The 18,999-nt window shown below is 38.3% G+C and overlaps 1 protein-coding gene across 3 annotated transcripts in view; it reads left to right on the forward strand.

Annotated features, from left to right (window-relative positions):
* Positions 1-14,349, forward strand: part of LOC116719711 (myosin-10-like) — an 87,371-nt gene extending 73,022 nt beyond the window's left edge. For 2 of the 3 annotated variants that reach the window (XM_032562343.1, XM_032562345.1), the window contains 16 exons: positions 4-148; positions 840-1,046; positions 1,121-1,225; positions 2,316-2,468; positions 3,438-3,686; positions 3,767-3,979; positions 5,982-6,194; positions 7,606-7,767; positions 8,134-8,262; positions 8,338-8,426; positions 9,613-9,736; positions 9,883-9,972; positions 10,938-11,056; positions 11,136-11,244; positions 11,311-11,483; positions 12,143-12,290. In XM_032562343.1, the coding sequence (XP_032418234.1) occupies positions 4-148; positions 840-1,046; positions 1,121-1,225; positions 2,316-2,468; positions 3,438-3,686; positions 3,767-3,979; positions 5,982-6,194; positions 7,606-7,767; positions 8,134-8,262; positions 8,338-8,426; positions 9,613-9,736; positions 9,883-9,972; positions 10,938-11,056; positions 11,136-11,244; positions 11,311-11,483; positions 12,143-12,290 (2,428 nt within the window). Of the gene's footprint in view, positions 1-3; positions 149-839; positions 1,047-1,120; positions 1,226-2,315; positions 2,469-3,437; positions 3,687-3,766; positions 3,980-5,981; positions 6,195-7,605; positions 7,768-8,133; positions 8,263-8,337; positions 8,427-9,612; positions 9,737-9,882; positions 9,973-10,937; positions 11,057-11,135; positions 11,245-11,310; positions 11,484-12,142 lie in introns of all 3 variants that reach the window. The other variant, XM_032562344.1, reaches the window with a different exon arrangement.
* Positions 14,350-18,999: the final 4,650 nt, after the last annotated feature.

Consider the following 18,999-nt stretch of genomic DNA (forward strand, 5'->3'; position numbering starts at 1 on the left):
CAGGTCAAAGCGAGAGCAGGAAGTGGCAGAGCTGAAGAAAGCCATAGAAGAAGAATCCAAAAACCACGAGGCTCAGATCCAGGACATGAGACAGAGGCACGGCCAGGTTCTGGAGGAACTGTCTGATCAGCTGGAACAGGCCCGCAGGGTGAGTCTGCTGCTGCAGGCGGCACCGAGCGGAGCGGGACGAAATACCCAGAAATTATACTCCAGTTATAGCAGTTCTACTGCAACATATGTTTACTCAAGTAAGCAGCCAAGAAATTACTCAGGAGTAGAAAAGTATTTGGTAAAATGTTTACTCAAGTATTGATCAAATAATCAGTCATTTAATATTGAAAAATTACATCAGATGGATCAAAATATAAAGTTAAGAGGAAATTTTGGTATTTTAAGGACAAAAATGACAGTAATTTATTTTTCAACAAAAAATAACTAAATCTGGCTGAAGTAAATTTTTCCAAATCAGTTTCTTTTAATAAAAAAACTGCAGGTGTGTCTCTGTGTCCGGTGAATTTATGGTTAAAATATGTCATGTTTTTCATTCAGTGGGTAGAAAATACAGAAATTTTACTCAAGTAAGAGTAGAAATACTTCATAATACAATTACTCAAGTAAAAGTAAAAAGTACAGCATAGTAAAAATAAGTAAAAGTACATTTTTCAAAAAAGTTACTTATGTATAAGACAAAAAAGAAAAAGTTTTATTTATATAGCACTTTTATCAGCAACAAGGCAGTTCAAAGTTCAAGTAAATGTAATTGAGTAAATGTAACCAGTAACTACCCATCTCTGCTGATGGGGGACACGGCGGCGTCTGACCGATTTTATTCTGCGCAGTTCAAGGCCAACCTGGAGAAGAACAAGCAGGGCTTGGAGAGCGACAACAAAGAGCTGGCCTGCGAAGTGAAGAGCCTGCAGCAGACTAAGACGGAGTCGGAGTACAAGAGGAAGAAGGTGGAGGGTCAGCTGCAGGAGTTCATGGCTCGAGCCACCGAGATGGAGCGGGCCAAAGGAGAGCTGAGCGAGCGCTCCCTCAGGCTGCAGGTAGAAACACGCTGCTGCCGCTCTCTGGCTCCCACGCTGAAGCCCGGCTTACGTCACGTCTGCTTGTCTGACAGACGGAGCTGGACAACGTGTCCGCCTTACTGGAGGAGGCCGAGAAGAAGGGCGTCAAGCTGGCGAAGGAAGTGGACAACCTGAACAGCAAACTGCAGGACTCTGAGGTTCGATCAGTTTGGACAAAATGACTCCAGCATAATTTTGTTTGAAATTCAAAAAGCTACAAATGGCTGTGAAAAGTGAGAATTCATCTATGAAATTGACTGAAGATGAATATTTAAACTAAGAATTGGAGCATACACTGCAAAAACACAAAATGTTACCAAGTATTTTTTGTCTAGTTTGTAGTGTAAATATCTTAGTTCACTTGAAATAAGACAAAACTAACTTACAAGTAACTTTTTAGCAAGATATAGGAGCTTATTGAAGACCAATAATTTCTTTATATTGATGATAAAGTACTAATTCCACTGGCAGATTATTTCATTATGGGAAAATAATCTGCCAATGGTAACATTTACTATTTTTTTTTATAGTGTTAAGAAATAATTGATTTAAAACAAGCTCTTAACAAGCACTACTTGTAAGTTAGTGTTGTCTCATTTCTGGTATATTAATACATTTGCACTAGAAACAAAACCAAAACTAACAAAAATGTTGTTTTTTGCAGTGAATACACATTTTTATTTTCTTATTGTGTCTTTTTCAGCCTGCTAGTTTACTTCTTATATACAATTTTAAATAGTTTCAGATGTCTGTGTGATTTTTGTCCAGGTTGATTTAAGAAGTGAGCTTTTGTTGCTACAGGTAAATGTTCTAAGCTACAAAAAAGTAATTGATATTGATATCCGATAATGCTGCTCTTATGGTAGTATTTACCAATATTTTATTTTGTCAAATCTTTTATTTAATTTCTTGATTAATCATCAGAATAATCAGTAGATTACAGGATTACTAAAATAATAGTTGCAAGTTGCGTCTCCGGACCCACAGGTTGCAGAATTTCCCGCCACTCAGGCTAAGATGCTAAAAAAAAAAAAAAAAATTTTTCTAAATATGGATAAATTTATTACAACATGCAGGCTTTGAATATGCTAAAACACAGATTGTAAACTATGTGCTTTTTTGTTTTTTTTTATTGCATCAATTTATACAAATATCTACATCCTGTAAGACTTTTTGCATGAGTCTTATGTTGGTTTTTATTTTATTTTCAAACCTTAAGAATAGAAATAAAGACGTTGTCTCTTTCAGGAGTTGCTCCAGGAGGAAACTCGTCAGAAACTGAATCTGAGCGGCCAAATCCGCCAGCTGGAGGCAGAAAAGAGCAACTTGCTGGAGCAGCAGGAGGAGGAGGAGGAAGCGCGCCGCGGCCTGGAGAAGCAGCTGCAGACGGTTCAGGCTCAGGTAGGACGAAGCCACAGCTGCTCCTCTCAGGTGTCCAAACTCAGAGGCAGGCTGGAGCTGGGAACATCTGTCGCTGATGTGAGACACCTGCAGCAATTCAGACACAGATTGCAGAGAAAATGTGAGTCAGATTTGGATGAGTGTCGGCAATCATTAGTCAAATAGAACTGGAGCTGTCGGCTGTAAAGCAACACTTGGTGAAGGCGTCTCAAAGAAACACGACTGTTTTCGGTCCTCAAACTTCAAGTCACAAACGAGAAAACCTGAAGAAAAGGGAAAAAATTCAGAGCAATTTACCAGAAAACTGTTAAAAAGTCATCATCTGCTCTGCTTGTCTCTTACTTAGTTTTTGTTTGTTTTGTTTTTATTTTCTACACTATGCAAGCAGAATAGTGAACACCACATTTACTTTTGGGAAACCAGTTTGCTTATTTTTTCTTACTTTTTATTAGTTATAGAAGTAGTTTTTAATTTTTCATACTTTGGTTCATTTTAAGTTGCAGAATTCATAAATCGTGAAAACTCAATAGAAGATGACATTTTCAAAATATTTATTATTGTTGGAAAAACCAACCGACTGCTGTTTTCTACCAGCCTTTCGCCAGTTTGCGCCGCCAGGAGGATTACAGTGAGCTGTAATTTTCTGACAGCTGATGTAATCAGCATCTGTGGATAAAAGTAAATCAGTTCGAAAGGCTGATAAACAGATTCATAAACATGATAAAGAAGGATATCTAAAATATGAGGATGTTTTAGTTAGCTGTATAAATGTACAATATAGTCACAGTTAGTTGTAGTTTTTCCCCATTAATTACCGTTTTCATTTATTTCAATTAATGAAAATGTTTTCTCGGTTTCAGTTTTTCTTATTTTTAGTCCTGATCATTTAGAAGCAGGACCTCAATCTTAATCTTAGTATCAGGACATCTTTAGTTGTGTGTTTATTCATGTTAAATGTTTTCTCTGCAGCTGTTTGAGACGAAGAAGAAGCTGGACGAGGATGTGGGCGTGATCGAGGGTCTGGAGGAGGCGAAGAGGAAACTCCAGAAGGACGTGGAGCTCACCAACCAGCGGCTGGAGGAGAAAACCATGGCGCTGGACAAGATGGAGAAGACCAAGAACCGGCTGCAGCAGGAGCTGGACGACCAGATGGTGGACCTGGACCACCAGAGGCAGATTGTCTCCAACCTGGAGAAGAAGCAGAAGAAGTTTGACCAGGTAGACCCGAAGCCAAGAGATGGACGTTATTCATATCTTGGGTCTGAGTTTAAAGGTTTATTTTGTGACGTCGCTGTTAGATGCTGGCTGAGGAGAAGACGATCTCGGCTCGGTACGCTGAGGAGCGTGACCGGGCCGAGGCGGAGGCCCGGGAGAAGGAGACCAAGGCTCTGTCTCTGGCCAAAGCTCTGGAGGAGGCGCTGGAGGCCAAGGAGGAGATGGAGCGGTTCAACAAGCAGCTCCGCACTGAGATGGAGGATCTGATGAGCTCCAAGGACGACGTGGGAAAAAATGTGAGCAGCTTTCACCTGATTACATGTTAGATCGCTTTATTTACCGTCAGGGTGCAGGTCAGAGGTTACGTAAAATAAAATCTTTAAAATAAACTTTATATTTAATCTAAAGGCTGGGCGGTAGAGCTTAGAAATAACATCTCAGATTGTTTCTCATACCAGGTCTTTTTTTCTAAAAAGGAAATTACAATTGACAGAAAATTTGTGCTGTCGACAATTAACATTTCTAATCTGATTAATCCCAGGGTTGCTGCTGTTTTCAGTGATTACTTTTGTAAGAAAAAGGAAAAGTGTCCCGTAGAGAAACAACTGAAACAGGAAAGGACATTATTCAAATGTCAGCACAATGATGTCCTAAAAGTACTGAAGCTTGTGAGTTGATGGCACTTTTAAAAAAATGAATGGTGTTAAAATAATGTGAAATAATGTAGAATAAACATGTTAATTTTGACAGCTTTACAGAAAATATTTTCAATTTTATTTCCTTCTGTGAGTTGTACAACAGAGTATTAGAAATAGAAAAATTAAAAAAACTGTCTCAAATCTTAATTACTAAATTTAGTCATAATATTAGCAGAAGAATGTCTTAAAGGTACAATAAAAAGTTGTTTTAATGAGAAAAAAGCTTCTACAGAGTTATCAGCTCAGTCCGTCTCGTTTCAAAGTCCTGCTTTGATACTAATGTGTAAAAAAATTAATTTCTTTATCTGTAAAAAACCAAAACCAAAGTATAACTTCACAAGATGCTCAACATTTCATTTAAATCTTTTAATTTTCATTTTAGAAAATTATTTCATTCTCCTAATATTAAAACTTTATTTTATATTTTTTTATTTCGACTTTATTGTTGCATGACTGTACAGTTGTAATATTATGACTTTATTCTTGGAATTAATAAAAATAAAAACAATGTTAGCCTCAGAGGTCGCTCTAAACCTTTTTGTTCTCCGTCATTTTGACCGACAGCATTAAAAAGAATCGGTCTTGTACTATTTTTACCTGTCAAATTACAGCCATATTAACATCGGCTATTAAGCTGCATTTTTGTGCGGTTTAGTTAATATTCACCTAGTTGAACCATGAATCCAGATCTCATCACACATAAAGCAGATGAACGCATCTACGTTAACTTTTTCTCCGTGACAAACAACCACTGACTGAGGCCCCAATAAATTATAATAAATTCAATAAAATGACTCCACTTAAATTACCAGCACTTCACCCGCTGCGGTCTGAACGCACAGCCTGACAAATTCCTCCTGGTCGCATCTGCAGAGAAATCTGCTCTAGTTCATCGGTCAGTTGGATCTGTCTGATCCAAACCGATCAGTTGAACTTTTTTTTACCCTGTGCGCGGTTCGGGCCTTTGCTTTTACGAGGATTTTTTTTGCATGGTTTCGCCTCCCCGAAACGGACAGATGTTACGTTTGCCACGCTTCTGAGCGCCGCTCTCCTTCTGGGTGTAGGCAGGGTAACGTCTTCCAGCTCCATTTGTTAAAACCTCAGGATGAGTTAAGTTTAATTCTTCGCAGTGGCGAAGCCGCATCCGCAATTGTTGTGAAGCGTACTGTGCATGTTACGGTCTAATTAATTTCTGCACCTTTATTTATTTCCTCAAGATAAACTCCCAGCTCCTCTGTTTACACTATAAATGGATTAACACAACATTAATTTAGTTTTCTATGTTCTGTATGTACTGGAGACTGGAATTAAACGCGCCATTTTGTCAAACAAGATGGCCGCCTTAGGTGTTCTGACATCATTCTGAACTATGAAAACACAAAGAGCGTGTTAGTGGGAAAAAATCCAGATTTTCCAAAAATTAAATCTTCAGAAAGCAAACATCAACAATATTAATCAATAAAATCAATTTATTCTCCAGCCCTACTAAGTTGTTATTTTCCTAATGACAGAATTATGTTTTTCCAATCCAAAAAAAATAATCTCAATGAGTTTTTTTTTTATTATTTCTTTATGCTGATTTTCTTGTCACTGCACTCAGGTGCATGAACTGGAGAAGTCCAAGCGAACCCTGGAGCAGCAAGTAGCGGAGATGAGGACGCAGCTGGAGGAGCTGGAGGACGAGCTGCAGGCCACGGAGGACGCCAAGCTGCGACTGGAGGTCAACATGCAGGCCATGAAGGCCCAGTTCGACCGAGACCTGCAGGCGAAGGACGAGCAGGGAGAGGAGATGAAGAGAGTGCTGGTCAAACAGGTCGGAAACACAGAAAAACAAAACCTTACCAAGTGTTTCTGGTCTGGATTCTGGTCCAAATATCTTAGTACGCTTGAAATAAGATAAAACAAGTAACTTCTCAGAAAGAAATATGAGCTTTTTTAAGCCAATAAGTCCTTAATATTTGTTAATATTGATTATTTCACCTATAACATGGAAAAAAATGTCTTGTTATAAGTTACATGTGTCAAACTCAAGGCACAGGGGCCAAAACTGGCCCGCCGTAGGTCTTTATGTGGCCCTCAAGACTTTAGAGGAGACAAAGGTGGGCAAGCACCCAAACATTGTACTCAAGTAAGAGCAGCACTACTTCCACATATTTTTACTCCAGTTAAAGTAAAAAGTAGTGATGGAAGAAATTACTCTAAGAATTAAGAAGTATTTGGTAAAAAGTCGACTCGAGTACTGAGTAACTGATCAACCATGAAATATTTACAAATTACATCATCAGATGGACCAAAATATAAAGTTAAGTGGAAATTTTTGGTTTTTCAAGGACAGAAATGATAATAATTTATATAAGGAACAACAAATAACAAAATCAGGCAAAATATTTTTTCTCCAGATAATTTCAATATAAAACATATGAAGATAATAAAAACTGCAGGTCTGTGTCTGGTGAATTTTTGGTTAAAACATGTTTGTTTTTCATTGGGTAGACAATCCAGAAATTTTACTTAAGTAAGAGTAGAAATACTTTATAATAAAATTACTCTAGTAAAAATAAAAAGTACAGCCTTGTAAAAAATACTCCTAAAAGTACTATTTTTTTAAGTTACTAAAGTAAATGTAACTGAGTAAATGTAACTGGTTACTACCCAACTCTGAGATGAACACATAAATGAACCTCCAAGACAACAATTGTCTTTAAATATTGTTTTTATGAATCAAATCAAATCAGCTGTCATCCGTTTTACTAGAAAATGACGTAATTGTGAAAAGATTTTCAATATGATCTAATTTTAAGAAGTGCTTAACAAACGCAGATTTAGCTTTTTATTAATATCTTAATGTGTTTTATTAATACAATCTGGCACAACCGGCCCTTTCACAACATTCATGATCTTGAAGTGAAATAATCTGCCAGTGGAACTAGAGCTTGGTTGCTAGGTGACGGGCTGGGGTTGCTAGGTAACGCCGTAGTGACTTAATCTGCCAACTTTTACTTTTTCATTAATATTAAGGAACTATTGACTTAAAATAAGCTGATTTATCTTGCTGAAAAATTTGTTTTCATTTTATTTCAAGTGTACTAAGATATTTGTGCTAGAAACTAGACCATAAATTCTTGGTAAGAGTTTGTCTTTTTGCAATGCGGTTTCCTTGGTTTAATATAATCAGTAAACCGGGGTTTGAATTTAGAGACGGGTTGTGTGGTTTTGTCCTCCAGGTGCGCGAGATGGAGGCCGAGCTGGAGGACGAGAGGAAGCAGAGATCTCTGGCTGTCGCTGCCAGGAAGAAGCTGGAGGTGGACCTGAACGAGCTGGAGGGTCAGATCGAAGCTGCCAACAAAGGCCGGGATGAAGCAATCAAACAGCTCAAAAAGCTGCAGGTACGAAAAACACACCTGCTTCCCATTAAGATAGATAAGATAAATCTTTATTGTCATTGTCACAAGAACAACGAAATTTAAAAAGTGCCGTCAGTCAGTGCATATGCTTAAAAACAAAAAATAACTGTCTCACAATTCACACACAATGTAAGAAATAAATAACTGGTCAAAAAAACAACAACAACAAAAAAAAAACGCAACCGTCTGATATGGAATTTGAAGTCCATATTAATCAATAAAACTGTTGGACTTAAAGTACATTTTAAGTCCTGACACTCTACTGTGGTAGCGATGAACATTTAAACCTTGTGTAAATAAGGCTGCTGCTGAAGTAATGGAGGTTTAAGCAAACTGTCGGACCTGCAGGCTCAGATGAAAGACTACCAGAGAGAGCTGGAGGAGTCCCGAGCCGCCAGAGACGAGATCTTCACCCTGTCGAAGGAGAACGAGAAGAAATTCAAGAACCTGGAAGCTGAAATCTTGCAGCTCCACGAGGTTAGGGATGTTCTTCTGTTTTGTGAGTTTCTGGTGTTTGGTGAGACCTGAGCGCCTCTCTGTGTGTTTGTGCAGGACTACGCAGCATCGGAGCGAGCCCGGCGCCACGCGGAACAGGAGCGGGACGAGCTCACCGATGAGATCTCCAACAGCGCCGCTGGGAAGTCAGTACTTCAGCCGCCCTGCGGTTTAATCTGCACACATATGGAAAGAATAGACACAGATATTATCATCATCAGGGTTGGGCAAGTTACTTAGAAGTAGTAATCAGTTACTAGTTACTGTAATCCAGTTACTTTACTAGATATTTATATTCAAAGGTAATTACCATATTTTCTGGACTATAAAGCGCACCTCACTATAAGCTGCATCTACAAAGTGGTTCTTAAAAACTGGAAACATACATATATAAGCCGCTGATATCTCCGCCGCTCTCGGTTTTTCAATCGAGAGCGATAATTTATTAATAATAAATCTGCTATTAAGGTCGCAGCTCTGCGTCTCCAACGCTGAACCATGGATTTGTTCACGCCGAGCAGCAGCTATCGATCTGTAGTGCCAGATCGATAGCCCTCGACTTAAAAGCTGCATCATGTGAACTTCTTCTTGTGGTTTCCATGATGAGTTTGAAGAAATTTCTCCGCCGTGTCTGCTGCTAGCATGTCCTTGTTCTAAATGAAAATAAGCATTTCTTCTTTGATTTCCAATTTTGACGTCTAATGGTTCACTTCCTGCTAATTCAAACCTCCCCGTGGTGGTTGAAGAAAAATCCACAGAAGAGCCGCACCGGGCTGTGAGCCGCATGGGAAAAAAGTGGCGGCTTATAGTCCGAAAAATACGGTAGATGCTAAACTACTAAAGCTAAAAAGACAATGAACAACCTGAATATGCTTTAAAGCAAATTAATATCAGCCTTGCTCTATTTTTTTCTGCATTTTCCATGATATAAAATGTAATCAAAGAAACTGTATTTTTTCTTATTCCATCATATAAAATACAATTATTTTGTACGGACCACAGTTTAAGACAAGTTTAGAATATCATGTGATTGTCATGAGACATTCACAAACAAATGACTTACAAATCTGTAATAGTAACTGTAATCTAATTACTTTATCTGGAATTGTAATCCTTTACATTACTCATTACTTGAAAAAAGTAACTTTGTTACTCTGAGTTTTTCTAAAACTACTTTATATATCAATCATGATTTAAAATAATCATGATTTTGAAGTACTGAGTTACTTCTAACGTGTTGCAGTCCTTCACTGATCGTCATCGGTTGTCGGTGTAATCAGACGAACTGTGTCGGTGTGTGTGTGTGTGCGCGCGCGTGTGTGTGTGTGTCAGGTCGTCGCTGCTGGAGGAGAAGAGGCGGCTGGAGGCTCGCATCTCCCAGCTGGAGGAGGAGATAGAGGAGGAGCAGGGCAACATGGAGCTCCTCAACGACCGCTTCAGAAAGAGCAGCACGCAGGTGAAGCATTGCATTCACTGCTACATATCAGATGTTTCAGTCGTGAACGTTTATTTGTGAAATTTGAGGCGACCGAACACAAAGCACTGCTGAGAAATCCTGAAAGGTGAAGCGTCTCCTGCTCTGCCCTGGTTTCCGGCCTGCAGGTGGACACGCTGAACGCTGAGCTGACTGCAGAGCGCAGCGCTGCGCAGAAGAGCGAGAACGCTCGGCAGCAGATGGAGCGACAGAACAAGGTCCAGCTTTTATTAATCTGTGTTTAAAACTATTCAGACATGATAAAAATCTGCAAATACACCCAATGAAATTATAAATGTATCAAATTTTTACCAAAACTTAACACAACAAGACATCAAGACAGTGAGATGCAGACAGGTGCAGCAGAAATATTGATAAGAGGAAAGACGTCACCAGAAGATGAAAGAAACAGTTAAACTAGATACAATTGAAACCATAAATTTACATACATGAATAAAGTCTCTTAAAGGGGCAGTACTATGTAGAATTACTCGACTTTTTGAGCTTTACATCATGTTATAATGTTATTCCCTCATCAAAAACAAACCTGGAGTGTTGCTTTGATTTTTTTTCATGCATGTTTGAGAAATCTTTTGGTCTCCATGGCAACCATTCAGCTGTGCAAAACGCCTGAGTGGACCTAGCACCGCCTCTTAGCTGCAGCTCCTCTCCCACTCAGTTCCTCCAGACTAGTGGCAGCAGCAATTAGCAAACACCTGGTGGAACTGCGGGTCGGCAGAGCCACTTCTCAGAGCAACGCTCCTTAGAAACGGCATCATGGAGGAGGATTGTTGTGATGAAGGCAGAGTGTCAGAAAGAGCAAGAGGTTCTTAAAGAGACAGAGGTCTAATTTTAAAGCGTTAAATTGCAAAGTCAAATTCCTGTTACGTCTTGTTTGATATATATAGAGTCGTTTTATACAAACTGAAGGTAACATAGTTACTTTGTTGTGTTATAAAATTATACCATGTGCCTGGAAAATGCATTACCCCTTAAAGTGGTCCCGTTAAATTCTGCAGCTTTGACAAAGACAAATAATTAGTTTTTTGTCCTCCACATTGATTATTTCCATGCTGCTCATCTAAAGTTCTGGTATTTATTTTGTTCCTTTTTCATCATCTGCACTGAAAAATGTTCACAAAATCCTTCCTTCCTAAAGGCAAATGTCTGTTACTAAATGCAGGAGCTTAAAGGTAAACTAGCAGAACTAGAAGGAGCTGTGAAGTCGAAGTTTAAGGCGTCCATCACTGCGCTGGAGGCCAAGATCCTGCAGCTGGAGGAGCAGCTGGAGCAGGAAGCCAAGTAAGGTCGCGCCCCTAGAGGTCACAGCTCGAAGCCGCCAAGGTCGTCTGTCTCACTGCTGCCTGTCTCAAACATCCAGGGAGAGAGCAGCGGCCAATAAGATCGTCAGACGTACTGAGAAGAAGCTGAAGGAGGTGATGATGCAGGTGGAGGATGAGCGTCGCCATGCCGACCAGTTCAAGGAACAGGTAAGAAGAAGTGAAGTAAAGTTGGTCTGTGAGTTCGCTCTCCTCACGTCGCCATCGCCTGCTCAGATGGAGAAGGCCAACTCCCGCATGAAGCAGCTGAAGCGTCAGCTGGAGGAGGCCGAAGAGGAGGCGACCAGAGCCAACGCGTCCCGCAGGAAACTGCAGAGGGAGCTGGACGACGCCACCGAGGCCAGCGAGGGCCTCACCAGAGAGGTCAACTCCTTAAAGAACCGTTTGAGGTACGACGCCGCTTAAAACCTCTGAGACTGACGACCATTTATCCGTTTCTACTCAGCACCACTAATTGTTACACGGAAAGCGGTGGTTCTAATCAGCCGACCAGACAAGACTGGTTGAAGTCGGCTGCTGATTGGTGCATTTGCCATGTGGGCGGGCACAGAGACCAGACATCCAGATTTCTCTGTCAAAGAAGAAACCTTAAAGTTTCTCGATGACAACGAGGAACAAAAAAGCCTGGAGTTTAGCCACGAATTATCTAGGAATTAGAGATTAAGTTAATAGTAAACCAGACTTCATTTTACATTTTAGAAATTTACATTTTAATAAATGTTTCAGAGAATTTCCCAATTTAAGAACTTGGTCTAGTTTGGCAACCATCCAACACTAGAGGGCGCTAGTGTTGATTTTTTTTTTTTTATAATTAAAAAAAAAAAAAAAAAAAGACACAGTAGATCAGCTCGAAAACTTGAAAATAGATTCAGGATGATTCCTTAAATAACTATCTATAATATCAGTTGCTGATGTGTTAAAGCTAAAATGAAGGGCTTGGACCTCTTTCATAACTGCTTGCTACTGCAGTTTTTATTATTTCAGAATCAATTCTGGATGTTTGGAGAAACACGAGTTCAATTTGCGCTGTGTGTTTGTTTCTGAGCAGGCGAGGCGGCCCAGTCAGCAGCTTCTCCTCCAACCGCTCCGGCCGACGCAACCTCAACCTGGACGGCGCCTCCGGCGACATGTCGGACGACGACGCCGACAGCCGATCCAACGACTTCAACGACACGCAGACCTCCAACGCCGAGTAAACGACGCTTTTTATCCTGCTGCCTCTGCTCCCACAGTGGCCACCGGAGCGGTTCTGTTTTTGTTTGTTGTTGTTTTAATCTAACGCTGCAGGAAAAATCCAACGCCCTCTTTGAGAAAACGGACACTTCTGCCTTACTCTGTCCTCCGCTGGTTTGGCTCGATCATATTGTCATTTCCTCCCACCAAATTATCCGCTCAACTTAACGAGAACATACGCATACAGGTACAAAGTGCTTCTTTTTTTCTTTTTCTTTTTTTTTACATGTTCAACTTAGTAAGTGTGTAAAACCAGAACTGAATGGAAAAACATTTTCATTTCTGGTGCCGGACTCATCCTCTCCAACAGGGAACTTTCTGGGACACGCAATAGGAAAACCTGGAATCTGAACTGACATGTTACTGTGAAAATTATATAGTGTTTTATTTACCTGCTTCATCTCAACATTAATGAAGGAACGTGCAGTTTGGTGTCAAAGTTCGGCTTGAAGCTGGAAAAAGATGCTGGAAAAATGCGCAGAACTGCACAGAACATCTGAAACCTGGAAAGAAATGCTTCGCTAAATGGTTTTCCGCTGATAAACCGCTGGTACACCTCAGTGTTTGTGCTCGGCTTCACTTTGTTTTATTATTAAACTCAAATCAAACATGGTCTTATGTTACTGCTGTTCTACAGGAAGTCAGAAAAATCACCAGTTGGACTTTTCCTCTAACGTTTCTTTTTTTTTCGGCCCAATTTGGATAGAAATTCTGACTTATAGTCTCATTAGATTCCGGCCTTTTTATATAAATTAAATTCATAACACTGAATTTTTATCCTAATTACGATTTAGTTTTATTTTTTACTTGTAATTCAACTAAAAATGTGACCCAAACAAAACAATGGGCACTAGAGCGAGTCGAGCTCTTTCAGCCAATCAGATTGCGCTCATTTGATCACATGACCAACAGTTAGCTAGCTGGCGCAGCTAGGTAGCCTCTGGCAGTTCGACTGGGCCACATTTGCAGTTTGTCCTGCAAATCTTTATTAATGATTCAAAAACGAGCATGACAAGACACACATCAGTAACAAAAAGTTAATTTTGACATGATCAACGGCAGAAAAAGAGAATAGTGACAACGTGGTGAGGAGAATAAAGCAGAAAATATTACAAATGCAAGAGGAATTTCACAAATTAAAGACAAGGAAAGTTTTGAAAAAGATAAAGGTGTTAGAGCCGTTAACTTTTGCTTTAAATTAACCAGGTAACATCCTCATCTCATGGTTTGGTTGTCCTGCAGAAACTTTGAGATCGTTTCACCAGTAGGTGGCGCTGTACAGTCCGAATGAATTTAGACTAACGGATCTCCGCAACCTGCTATTAATATGCCAGATTTCAGTCGTTACAAGACAAACCTCTTTGTTTTTTAACCTAAAATAAGGGTGTTCAAAGTGAGGGCTGAGGGCCATTTACGGCCGCTGGATTGATTTTGTGCGGCCCCCACGACTGGTATTCAGGAATAAATTAGGGCAAAAACTATGACTTTTAAATTGAAATATAGTTGCAAAAGTATTAGCTGCAACATAAAATGATCATCTTTTCAAGCTTTGTGGTTTACCTCTGTTGTCATGGTAACTAGGACCACATCTGCACATTGACTTACATCCTTGATCCTGTTTTGCTAAGTGCTGAGTGTAGACCAAAAAATGAAGTTCTCTTCAATCGAGCCCAAAATAATAAGCAAACTGGGGGAAAAAACATGTGAAGTTTTTATTCCTCCACAGAAATCTGATTATTTTATTAGTTTAATTCATGTTTAGTTTATTGAGGAAGTACAAAAACAAAATCTCACCACCTTTGGTGAATTTAGTTTTTTTTTTGTTTTTTTTAATTAATTTGTTGTTTGGCCTACGTGACAAAAAGTTTGGACACCCCTGCTCTTGGTGCTGATTTGAGAGGCGCCCTGAGAACAGCAGTGAGCCATGAACTCAACATCAACTTGAGTAAATCTCTGTGACTCGAATGTACTCTGTGCCATTATTGTGAGAAAAATAAATCCCGACTCTTCAGACCTCATCGAGACCTCATTCGTAGGCGTTGAGTTGTTAGTCCTTGATACTCAGACTTTTGTTTCAGCTCAGCTTTAAATGCAGCAGCTGGACGGCTCCACACCGCTCTGCTCCGGCTCCGGCTCCTCTAATTGAACAACACTGTAAAACACAACATCTTACCAAGTAGTTTATTTTGTAATGAAATATGTTAGTACACTTGAAATAAGATAAAACAAGTGACTTAAGGAAGATATGGGAGCTTTTATTAAGTCATTAATTCCTTAATATTGATGGAGAAAAAAAAGTTGATTTCAGCCAAAAAACAAGGAAATTTCTGAGCTCCAAAAGTCAACAATAAAAAAAAAATATGCTTTGATTCTTTTTTTTTTACATTTCTGAGTTTCAAAATTCAAAAATGTCCAACTTTTGAAATTCAGAAGATTTACAAAAAGTCAAAAATTTACAACTTCTGAAACTGAAATTTTCTAGAAAACAAATTATGAAAATTTATATGTTTTTTTTCTGGCAAATGTTTCTCTTTTCAAGCTCAGAAATGTCGGGGGGGGGGGGGGGGGGGGGGGGGTTCTAGAAAAATGTTGAAATCTAAAAATTTCGGACCTTTTTCCCCTCCAGTAGGATCTATCGGTTTTGGAGCAAAACGTTTTGCACTTGGTGAAAAGCAGGTCTTCTGTGAAAGAGTTGAACATCATTTAAATCTACTTAAAGAATTGTGATTGTCACTTTTTTATTGTTACTTGGTAGAGATTTTAATGTTTTCTATATGATTGTATTTTATAAATTGATGAAGGATTTTCCTGCACTTATTTTATTTCTTAATATCTTCTATCTGCATTTTAATTGTGTAAAATACACTAAGCCAATTTTTCCTCTAATCTGACAGTGGAACTAGTATTTTATTGTCAATATTAAGGAATTATTGACTTAAGCAAGCTCCTTTATCTCGCAGAAAAGTTACTTCTAAGTCAGTTTTGTTTTATTTTTAGTGTACTAGAATATTTGCACTGGAAACTGGACTGAAATACTTGGTAAGACTTTGTGTTTTTGCAGTGAAATAACCGTATGTTTCTTTAAAAGTGCCTTAGACACTAAATAGGAACATAAACAAATAAAAGCATTAATAAAATGCTAAGCACACACTTTTCCTCTGTTTTTGTTGCTGTGTTTTGAGTCATATCACAGTGAATCAGCATCAGTATCACAGTATTAACCAACATGCCGAACTCTCCCCGTTCGCCCTGCAGGTTTATGGCTTCACTCCTGGTGAGAATCAGGATTTCGTTTGGTTGGAAGCTTTAACGTCTTCCTCTTCTTCTCCTCCCGTCATTATTCAGTTCGTTCGACTGAGAATTCTCTCGTTTCTTCTTGTATATCTTGTATTTCTAGACGGTAATTTTTTGCCCCCCCCCCCCCTTTCTGTTTTGTAAAAGGAAAAATAAAGCATAGTCATTGTAACTGTGATGCCGTTCTGTTTTTATTTTTTCCTCTCAACCATCAGACGGATTTAATTGATTACCAAAGACACTAAATATATTAGATATTGATTTGAAATCTTTGCTAAAACTTTGTGATGTTGCTCATGAAAACGTTTTGACGCGTTATGGAAGGATGTTTGCGCTTACCTCTTTGCTTTTTGACAGTTATGATGCGTAACCATGGCAACAAGGTGTCGGGGTTTTTTTATAATCATGAGTTACATAAAAAGAATTTAAAGGGATTTTTTTTAGGTATGTTTGTCAAAAAGTATAAGTCAGTTTATTTGCAGTAGAAAATTTTCATTGAAAAACACTCTAGTCAGAGGCTTCTTCAAAGTCGTAGTAGTACAGACTGCTACAGGAGAGCCATCACCATCTACAACAACTTTAAATGAGTTACATTTAATTTCCTGTTTGAATTTAATTTTTAAACCATTTTACTTTTGCATCAGATGATTACAACCACCGGAAACATTTTAGTAAGTTTTTCCAAATTATTTTTTTCAATTAATTTCAAACATCCTTCAGAATCTGTTTATTCACTGTGTGATTTACTGCTACGTTTGTTTTTCGTTACTATATCTATTAGTCTTTTATGAACACTTTCAATATCAACAATCTTTATTGAATTGTTTTCCCCAAAATAAGTAATTTTAAATAAACCCAAATACTGAGTTCTATGTAATATTTTTAATCAAGCAACAGTAATAAAAACAAGAATTTAGTGACAGTAGCTTGTATTAAAGAGGACGTATTACACAAAGTTAACTTTTTGTACGTATGTTTATATTTATGTCCCAGCTTGCTTTGAAAACCAGCTCAAACACTAAAAAATGAAAAACTCTTCTTGCTTTTCAAGAAGTCAGTGGTTTTTACTATTCAAAAAGCCACATTCAACAGGCGCTGTGCCGTTACCTAGGAACCCCAGCAAAGCTAACCTGTTGCCTAGCAACCCAAACTAAATTCCAGGAATGTTTGATCAGCTGGTTTAACCTCTGTATGTGCTGTACAATGGCTGCTGGAACAGAAAAGTGTTTTGTTGGTTTACCATCCAAAAACCACTTGCTGCATTCTTGTTCAATGAGCAGGAGGCTCCACTTCTGCTGTTCAAATATGGATGGTTGTATAAATATATTTCATTTTTTGCAGCCATTTTGACTTGAGTTTAGACATTGAATTGGGGGCGTGGCCAGCAGCAGCATATTTGGATTTAAAGTAACAAGAGGCTCAAAATAGAATTGATCAGAATATAATCTCATTATGAAAAGATTATTTTATGCAAAATGTAACAAACATGTTTCATTTTCCTAGCCTATCCAATGAAAAACAATATGTCACCTTTAATGTGCAGTAAATATATGCTTGGTACCCACCTGAGCATGTCGGGTTGCCATGTTCTACTGAAGATAAACACCATAACCAGGCTGAGATCGTTGGTTTGAATAAAGTTTGAGTCGCACCGTCTCATGAAAATCATCTGTTTTAATTTCATCATAGACACAAAAATAAGCTACAAAAAAGACTAAATTAAGTAACCAGATGAACACAGACCGCCATTCTTTCCCCAAAAAAGCACAATGTAGAAGAATGTCAGCCACAGCTCTGGTCACATGAAGTCACATCAAGGGTCAAGGGTCACACAGACACGCGGTGGGTTCACATGGAAATGTGAGAACAGTCGCAGAGGTACAGTCAGACCAGCAGCACCCCATCACAACGAGATACAACACAACAATCTTTGGCGTCTTTCTTGGTGCGGCTGGTCTCACACACACACACTCACCCACACACACACACACACACACACACACACACACACGATGGGCAGGGTGGGACAGTGAGCAGACAGTCAGGAAGAACGTTTATTTTGTAAACGGAGGTATTCATCTGAGGGAAGGTTTTGCTACCAGTGTTCAGAGAAAGCAAAGTGAAGTTTAACCCTGCGAGCCTCAATAAAAATAAAAATCTAAATCAGACAAATTCGTACCTCATTTAAGGTCCAAAGTTCATGATTCAGCAAGACAGACACTTGATTAAAAAAAAAAAAAAGCGTAATTAGAAACATTTCAAAGCCGAAAACTCTAGAAAATTAATCTGAAGATTGACCAGACCAAAGCTAAATTTGTTCAAATTGTCTCATCTGGTTTAAAATTGACAGCTTTGAAAAAATAACAAAAAACTCACAAACAGTGAAACATGTTTGCTAGTCTGGGCTTCAGGACCCTGAAACCTGGCTTTTATTTGCCAGCAGTACGGCTGAAACAATCAGATTAATCTAGATGAATCGATTAGAGAAATAATCAACTAATTTAGTCATTGATTAATTAACTGAAGTATTTAGACTCTAAAGGCCATTTGAGCAGCAATAAAGCCAAAACTACAGAATATTTTATATATATACATTTTGCATTTAAAATAAAGACCTTTGGTTTACCTGTGAATCAAATAGCATCGTTTAGCTTCACCTGGTTCAAATTCTTACAAATTTATTTTTAAAAAACCTGTTAAGTATCTTTTACTATCCAATTAATAACTGGTTAGTAAAGTAATTAATGAACCGATCAGCTCTAAACTGTATTACTGTTGAGTCGAGCAGAAATGGTTGGGTTTTTCACATGTTGATGTTAAAAATATTTTTTAACTGCAGATGCATCCTTTACTACAAATGATTAAACGTTCACTAGAGAAACGCTGTTGTTGCATTTTAGGTAATAAAATGTTTATTTTCTTTGCTCGTCAGCAGAATATCAAAATAATATTAGTCGCCTGTCATGTTACATTTTGATGGACAATAAATTGTCCCAGAAATTATTGCCATATAGGATAATATTGTCATTTTGAAACTATTTTTAGTTTCAAAATTAAATTAGTTATTTCTAACTAATATAGTGATAATAATAATAATAATAATAATGGCATATTAATGTGAGTACGCCCTCATAAAGATAAAAATTATTTTAATTTGTAAAGAACATTTAACTGGAAAACATTTTAAATATTCCAAATAAACAAAACAACAATATTAAAATGGATTATGAAATTTCTGAAACCAAAACTGGATTCAAAAAAACAATTGTTCAGTTTCGACAGGGAAAACAGGCAAAAGAGGCAGGAAGTGCAAACCAACGTCTTCACCATTCTCAAAATGCCGACTTTTCCACCATATTAAAAACTAGCATTTTAATT

Source organism: Xiphophorus hellerii, chromosome 5, assembly GCF_003331165.1.
Source record: "Xiphophorus hellerii strain 12219 chromosome 5, Xiphophorus_hellerii-4.1, whole genome shotgun sequence".
Classification (NCBI taxonomy): Eukaryota; Metazoa; Chordata; class Actinopteri; order Cyprinodontiformes; family Poeciliidae; genus Xiphophorus; species Xiphophorus hellerii.